Below are 8,057 nucleotides of genomic sequence, written 5' to 3' on the forward strand. Positions count from 1 at the left end.
AGGCTCCCTTTGGTTAGTGCTTCTGGACCAGGCAACCTCTGACAGCTGCCACTGGGACTCTCTGGCCAAGGTCTCTCCTGGAGCACAGTGGGGGCTGTGATCTTGTGTGCTCCACGTCCACGCAGGTCCGCAGGGGGCTTCACCCGGCCACTAGCACCCACTGGTCCCCCATAAATCCCCCAGCAATGCCGAGGGCCGGGGTGTCCCAAAGTAATAGCTTCAACAAGGGTGTAGGAGCTCAGCATGTCACCTCCCTCCCCACCCAACCGCTCACACCTCCCAGGCCTGGGGTCTCTCTCTCCAGCCCCCCTCCCCCCAAGGCCACCAGCTGGATCCGCCCAGGAACTGGCACTCACTTGTCGTCCCAGGGCCAGGCCCTGCACTGCTGTTTGCTGAACCCTTCTTATCAAGTACATCTTAAGCAAACTCCAGAGCCCACGCAACGCTGCTCACGGACAAACAGCAGTGCATGTGGAAACGAGGTCCCCCTCCCACGTCCCATCCATGTGGGATGAGTCTCAGAGGAAGGCAGCCCAAAAAGCTGGGTAGAGGATGAGAAGTGCCTTTTTCCTGCTGTTGGGGTCCCTGGGGAGATGTCCTCTGCTGCTGACACCCACACGGGAGCTCCAGGCACGTGGCCAGCCCGCCCTTCCACCTGGACGTAAACTCCTGAGCAGTGAGCCGGTATCCCTTCTGCACCTGTTCTGGCTTGAACTGGTCACTCGGGGGGCTCCAGGGGGAAGGTGGGCTGTCTCAAACTCAGGCACGTTGCCAGGTGCATGGCACTCAGTTCTCTGAACCCCTCTGGGCAGGCTAGGGACAGGCTGACGGGCAGGTGACTGTGGTCTGGGGTGAGCCGGAGGGGCGGGCAGACAGGAGCTGGCCTCCCTCCTCTGCAACAGGCCGGGAAGGATTCAGGCTCTGCCAGCTCCCCCAGCTCCCCCAGAAGTGGGGGATCTCGAGGTCCACAGGGGTCCACGATCCTGGGCACGAGTCCAAGGGGGCCATGGACTGACTGCCACAGTTGGCTCTTCCTCTCCGCCCAGGTCCCTGCAGGAGCCAGAGCAAGCAGGCTGGGGCGTGAGGAGAGGGAGGCGGGGCAGCAGGAGGGGGCGGAGGGGCAGGGCGAGAAGGGGAAGGAACTGGCCTTCGCGCACTCCCCTCCTCGCCCTCACCCGGGGCTAGCGCTCTGGGGACGTGCTCTCCTCTCCTTCCCAGAACTCAGCTCCCGGAGCGCCGGGCGTGGGGAAGGTCTCTCGCTGGCTAATCTCTCTAACCCGCCTCCTCTGGGTGCAGCCTCCCGCCTTGCCCAGGCCTCTGAGTCGCTAGTGCAAGAGCTTTTTAACCTTTGGTAAGCCAGGTACCTCTTCGGGGATCTCCTGAAAGCCACCAAGCATCTCCGAATAATTCCCAAGTGCACACTGGTCTGATTTTACTCCCCATTTCTGTGGCTCGCGGGCCTCGGCTATAAGCGTCTGCGCCACTGAGAATTCCCAGGGGAGCCAGGGCCACTGAAAGGCAGGCTCCACGTGAGCTGGTATGCAACCAGAAGCCCCAAATTTGGACACCGGAGGGGTTCAGAAAGCAGCCCGCTCTGACACCAAGGGGCTGGGGGAGAAGCCTGGGCCACCCTCCTGGCCTCCAAACCAGCAGAGGCCCAGGGAGGGTGCCGGCAGCCCCCAGGCATCCTGGCAAAGGCAGTAACACACCGCCTCCTCGTCCTTCCTGCCGTTGATAAGGATAATGAAGACAAGGGCAGGAAGTTATAGATGGAGCAGGCATTTTCAAGCCTTTTATACAGCAATTCATTTCATCTTGACAACCAGTTGGCATCGTCCCTGTTTAACAAATGAGGCAAAGGACACACCTGAGATCAAGTACCCTGCCCCACATCGAGGAGGTGCCAGCCTACGATTTAATTCCAGGAGCCCGTGCTATGAACCACTGGGCCACACCGCTTGCAGCTCTGCCCCGTTGGAGCATCAGGTGAGGTAGATCCAGGAAGGGCGTGGAGCAGAACTGGAGCTACCAGACAGAGCCTGCCCCCACACACCCGCCTGGCATCCTGCAGCCCCACCGGGCATTCGCTTTGTTCCCCACCTAGAAGGGCCCTTTTTATTCTCCACCTTCTCAGAGCTGCTCACTCCTCAAGGCCCAGTTCCATCTTGCCTCCCCCTGAAACCTCCCGCCTGGGCATTTGGAGCCTGTACTGCTCGGGAGGGGGTTGGGGGGTGTTAACCAGCCGGGGTCCCACCTGCATCCTGCCTCCCCAATGAGAATGCAGCTTCCCTGCAAGCAAGGACCACGTCTTTCCATCATCTTTGTACCGTGGAGGCCCTGGTTGCACAGGCCTAACACATAATGTGTGTCCAGTGAATGTATATCTAAGGCACTCGGGATCCCCTCAAACATTTTGAAAATTCCCCACTTTTCAGAGACTCGTGAGTGTTCAAGCCAGCTCTACCGAGAACATATTTGATTTATTTTGGAGCCCATAAACAGGTCCAGAAACAATCATCCCACTCAACCCAGGTGAAAAATAAAAGCCCTCCTGGTTGGCTGTCCTTGAATTTTTGACACTGGGAATTTTTCACAGTTTGCTGCTTTCCTTAATTTCATGGCATTGATGCTACATAGGGGTCAGTCTGACTTCTGCAAAATGCCTCTCCTCGGAACCGGGCGGGGGGGGGGGGCACTAAGAGAACCAGAGCCCCTCAGAATGGGGCCAAGCGGCCACCCCAACCCTGGGCCGGCCCCCTCCAGCCCGACCCCACACAACTGCAACAGAGTGACCCAGCTCGCCTTGGACCATCGCCAGGAGGAGAACAAGCTGGAAGAGGTCCAAGCCCTTCCAGGCCCATCCTCCAGGGCCCTGCCCCTTCAGGTAAACACTGGAGCCACGGAGGCTGCCTTTACAAGAGCTGATTCCTACCCACCCATGAACTCTACTTCTAACTACTGCAAAAACCTTCGTCTTCTTCTTTTTTTTTAATTTGCCAGGGCAGGAGGGGGCAGGCGTGGAGGAGAACAGACATCGAGCCTGCCTCAGAGGCCCTCTGGCATCCGTGTAGGAAGGTCTCAAAGTCCCCCCAGGAAAAGGCCAGCTGAGGGGGGGGCCCTCGTGGCCCCCACTGTCCAGACTGACCAGCAGGAGGCAAAGTTCGAGAGCCAAGGGCAAGAGCCAGCTGGGGTCCCTGGGCCACACTGGGCTGCAGAACCCAGGGAAAGGGCCGCGTGCGGCAGTGATGCCCACAACCATCTCAAGTATTTGGAGCATGTTGGGGAGGGAGGCTGAGCGCCAAACCCCAGCGTATGCCACCTGGAAGCCCCCTCCTCCCCCACCATTACATCAACGCTCCCACGCTCCTGAGACAGAGCTGTGAGCAGGGTGTCTGAGGGCCATGCTGTTTGCAACAGGGGGTGAAAGATGAAATTCTATGCCACTGGCCCGGAAGGCCATTTTAGGGGAAGTTCTGAGTAACCCTCTTTGAGACAAGTTATTCTTTACTTGTTTTCCTTTCTGAATGTGGAAAGCAGGAGACTGGAAAAAATGACCCAAAGGAAGGGTCAAAAAATGACCCCCAAAATGGCCCAAATGACCTCTTCAGCTCCAACTAAGTACCATGACTCTGTCCTCTTATGAAGAAAAATTAATTCATGAGTCCTTGGCAGAAAACTTCATGTCCAAATAGATTAAGGGGAGGAACATGAGGAGAAATTTTGCAGGGTTAGCAGAAGAAGAGATGCTGTTTATAATTTGACAACTGAGGAAGACAAAGGATCCTGCCTGGATCCTTTGGGGAAAATATCACCAAGAAAAAAAGGGAAATAAAAAAGAACAGAGGGCTTCCCTGGTGGCACAGTGGCCAAGAATCTGCCTACCAGTGCAGGGGACATGGGTTCGAGCCCTGGTCCGGGAAGATCCCACATGCCGCGGAGCAACTAAGCCTGTGAGCCACAACTACTGAACCTCCGCTCTAGAGCCCGCGAGCCACAACTACTGAGGCCCGCACGCCTAGAGCCCGTGCTCCGCAACGCGAGAGGCCATGGCAGTGAGAAGCCTGCACAGTGCAGCGAAGAGTAGCCCCCGCTGGCCACAACTAGAGAAAGCCCCAGTGCAGCAACGAAAACCCAAGGCAGCCAAAAATAAATAAATAAAATAATTTTTTTTTTTTTAAAAAAGAACAGAGATCTGGATTACACTTAACCTGCCCTTCAAGGCTTGTGGCCTCAGTTTACCCATCCATAGAATGCAACTTCAGAGTACCCAAGGGGGAAATGGTTATAAAGGATCCTGTGCACATGATAAGAACTGGTCAGGCCCCCTCCACCTATGTGAGGTCAGGCCTGCTAGTGGACCTAGGATGCCAGCACACCTGACGGCATCTTGATACCTAAAAGGTGAATCCGAGTTGCCAAGCTGGGGTGCAGCTGGATGGTCCCATTTGGCGAAGTTCCCGTGCTCCACTGGGTAGAGGAATAACAGGAGTTCACGGGAAGAAAGGATGCTGTGACCTGGACCACCAGTCCTGGAGGCTGACCCCAAGGAAATCCTCCACCCAGCCCCCACCCACGCACACATACGCCCCGCGGAGGTTGTGGGGGGGGGGGTCGGGGGAGGTGGACCACAAAACGCCTGCACCCTCGGCGCCTGTGAAGTCAGCGATTCCAGAGAAGGTGCAAGGGGGGAGGAGGGCGAGCAGGAGGGCCGGCCAGCCCAGGGCAGCGGCTCCCACAGTGGCCCCTCCAGACACCTGAGCGAGTAGTGGCCGACATACAGGGGCAGGAGACCCTCGGCCAAGGTCAGAATCGGGGCTCAAACGTGCAGGGGTCGGAGGTCTCGAGCACCCGCACTCCCCCAGGCACCTGTGGTCTCGGACCAGCGCGCGGGCCCCGCGGCCTTGGGGAGGCGACTTGGAGCAAAGGGGAAAGCCAAGTCCGTCGAGGAGCTCAATGCCTCCAGGACCCCGCGATCCCGATGCGGGGTGGAGCTGCGTCAACTGGCCGGCGCGAACGCCCCACACATCAAAATCTGCCCCGGGAGCCCGGAGCCCCGCGGTGTCCCCGCCTCGAGGACCCACTCGGCCACCCGCGACCGCCTCCGCTCAGGTGAGACGGGCTCGCCCCGGGACACACCACTCCCCAATCCGGGCGCGGTGCCCACCTGAGTACGACTTCCTCATGGTGCCGCCGTGGCTGCCGCTCCCAGGAAAGTGAGGCGGCGAGGCCGCGGGGCGCGGGCTCCCAGGTTGCTAATCCCGGGCCGGGAGTGGGAGGGATGGGGGCGGGGAGGACGGGCGGCCCTGCCCGGCCCCGGCCCCGCCCCGCCCCGCCCCACCCCGCCCCGCCGCGCGGAGGTGAGCGCTGAGCCCCGCCCCGCGCAGCCCCATACCTGGCGGAGCCCCGCGGGCCGCGCCTCCCGACGCCCGGCCTGGAGAGGCAGCAGCCCTGAGCCCGGCCCTGCGCTCGACCCCAGTTCGGCCCGGGGCCGTCCCCGCGGCCCCTGCACTGCAGCCGCGACGCAAGCGGTCCGAGGGTGGGGGTCGCCAAGGCGACAGCCGTCCTCAGCCGCCACACCCCCCTGGCGCGAACGGTTCCTTCCGGGGCGTCGCCGCCACTTTCTAGTCCGGAGTCCGGGCGGGGCGGGGCCGCGCCAGGTGGCAGCGGGAGGAGGGCGGAGGGAGTGGCCGCCGGGCCAGGCGGTAGCGCGCCGGCACAGCCCCGGGGGTCGGACCGGACGCCGGCTTAGTGGACCAGGGCAGGGCAGGGCAAGCGAGGTACCATATCTGTCCCGCTACTTTTCTGGTAATCAAGAGGGCAGACTGCATTGACTCCTTGAACTGGGGCCTCGGGTACCTCATCTGTAAAGTGGGTGCGTTGGACCAGATGATAATTTCTGTTCCATCTGAGAAATATTGAGCACCTCCCCTGCACCGGGTACTGTGCGCGCACAGGGCCTCGACCTAGGAGAGCAGATACAAGGACACGCGTCTTTACAGCCCGGGTAATATAAGCAGTGAGGAGAGTGTGCGTTCCTGAGCAAAAATTGTACAGAAGAATTCTCTCTGCCTTTGTACCCTAAAGAAATTTTCCATAATAAAACCACTTTTTTTAATGTACAGAGGAAAAAGTGATGAATTTTGTCTAGAGGGTGTTGTCAGAGTTTTACTGAGGTGATTCAAAACAAGGTTTTAAAGAATGAGCAGGAATTTGCCAGGAAGCCAAGGCGATGGGGAGGCGGGCTGTTCCTGGCAGAGGGAAGGGTGTGGCCGAGCCAGAGGCGCGTAGTATCCCAGAACCTGCGGAGAGAGGATACGCAGGGGCAGCGAGGCCCCCAGATGAAAAAAGGGGTCGCGGAGCGCCGCAAACTGTCAGCAAGGGCACGACACTGCCTTCTGCCCGACAATCCAAAGAGTGTACAGGAGACCGAAAGTAGACTTAACGTCACCAAAGCACCCTCTTCCCTTTTCTTTCTCCTTTACTTTCCTTGGGCGTCTAAGCAGCATTTTCATTTCCTGCCAGAGAGTAGAAAACCTGTATAAATAAGAACCGAGGCACATGTGGTTCCGTCAGATTGTCTGTCTCTCCTGTTCCCCTTCCTAAGAAATTTGTCCAGGACTTCCCTGGTTGTGGCAGCCCCCAAGCTGTAAGCTTAATCAGCTTTCTGCTTTCCGGAGAACTGCTTGTCTCTTTCTTGGTATGCACTCCTGACTCTGTGGTTTTGAGCGTAAAAAAGGAAAATGGCTGGAGGCCAGTTTCGTTCCAGGAGTCTGCTCTGGCCAAAGAGCCCCTGGTTAATCCCAGGAGTCTGCTCCGGCTAAAGAGCCCCTGGTTGTTCCCCAGAAGAAGGACGTGCTGCCCTGAAGGGAAGGTCTGTTACTCCAAAGAATGGCCCATTGGGCATGCTGACGCATAGTCAGGTGGCAACAGGATCATGTGGAAAACAAGGTTTACTGATTTATTGCCTTCTTTCTGTTCCTTAACTAACCTATATATGTGATCATGTTCTTTGAATAAACTTGCCTTGCAACCATCAGTTGTCTTGGCCCTTCTGATCCCATACTTGTGTTTCTCAGTTCCTTACCCCTCACCGCCAGGAACTCTCAGCTTTCTGCAGCCGGTCTGCGGCACCTGGTGGTCCAATGGGTAAGACTCCGCACTCCCAATGCAGGGGGCCCAGGTTGGATCCCTGGTCGGGGAACTAGATCCCACATGCATGCCACAACTAAGAAGTCCGCATGCCTCAACTAAGGGTCCGAATGACGCAACTAAGAGCCTGCGTGCTGCAGCAAAGATCCCGCGAGCGGCAACTGACCCGGAGTAGCGAAAATAAATATAAGTAAATAAATAAATAAAATTATCTCCTTTAAAAAAAGAAATCTGTCCAGCCACAGACCTGCAGAGGGAGCAGCCCAGCCACGTGACCTCCTCTAACCCCTGGCTAGAGCTGATTGGACCAGAGTGGACACTGGACTCCACCTGGGCCAACCTCCAACTCCTTATCTGGAGACCTGGGGAGGAGGCGAAGGGAGGGGAATAGCCACAGGCCTGGGGAGCGGAGATGAACGGTGAACAGCTGTCCTTGGATTCTGGGATATCGACGCTCACACACACACCCCCAAGTGCTGCTTGTACCAGCTCCTGCAAATTTCGCTCTGGCCAAGCCAGAAGGCTGAGCTCTGTCCTCATTCTGGCCAGTAGGCATGGTGATAGCACCCCCATACTGATGCCTGAGCTTCCCAAGGCCCAACTACCTCTCAAGAATCTGTCTAACGGGATGAACCGGTTTGCAGGGCAGAAATAGAGACTCAGATGTAGAGAACAAACGCATGGACACCAAGGCGGGAAAGTGGCCAGGGGGAGCGGTGGGGGGATGGGGGGGTGGGAGGATGAATTGGGAGATTGGGATTGACATATATACACTAATATGTATGAAATAGATAATAAGAACTTGCTGTATAAAAAAATAAAATAAAATTCAAAAAAATAATTAATTAATTAATTTTTAAAAAGGAATCTGTCTAATGGGCACGTTAGGGGTTGGTTGTTTCGCTTAG

At 57.5% G+C, this 8,057-nt stretch overlaps 1 protein-coding gene across 2 annotated transcripts in view; it reads right to left on the reverse strand.

Annotated features, from left to right (window-relative positions):
• Positions 1-5,263, reverse strand: part of SEPTIN9 (septin 9) — a 165,336-nt gene extending 160,073 nt beyond the window's left edge. Inside the window, exon 1 of one of the 2 annotated variants that reach the window (XM_061176277.1) lies at positions 5,165-5,263. In XM_061176277.1, coding sequence (XP_061032260.1) covers positions 5,165-5,183 — 19 coding nt within the window. In that variant the 5' untranslated portion in view covers positions 5,184-5,263. The remainder of the gene's footprint in view (positions 1-5,164) is intronic. The other variant, XM_061176280.1, reaches the window with a different exon arrangement.
• Between the last annotated feature and the right edge of the window lie 2,794 nt (positions 5,264-8,057).

The sequence above is a fragment of the Eubalaena glacialis genome, chromosome 19 (assembly GCF_028564815.1).
Source record: "Eubalaena glacialis isolate mEubGla1 chromosome 19, mEubGla1.1.hap2.+ XY, whole genome shotgun sequence".
NCBI classification, from domain to species: Eukaryota; Metazoa; Chordata; class Mammalia; order Artiodactyla; family Balaenidae; genus Eubalaena; species Eubalaena glacialis.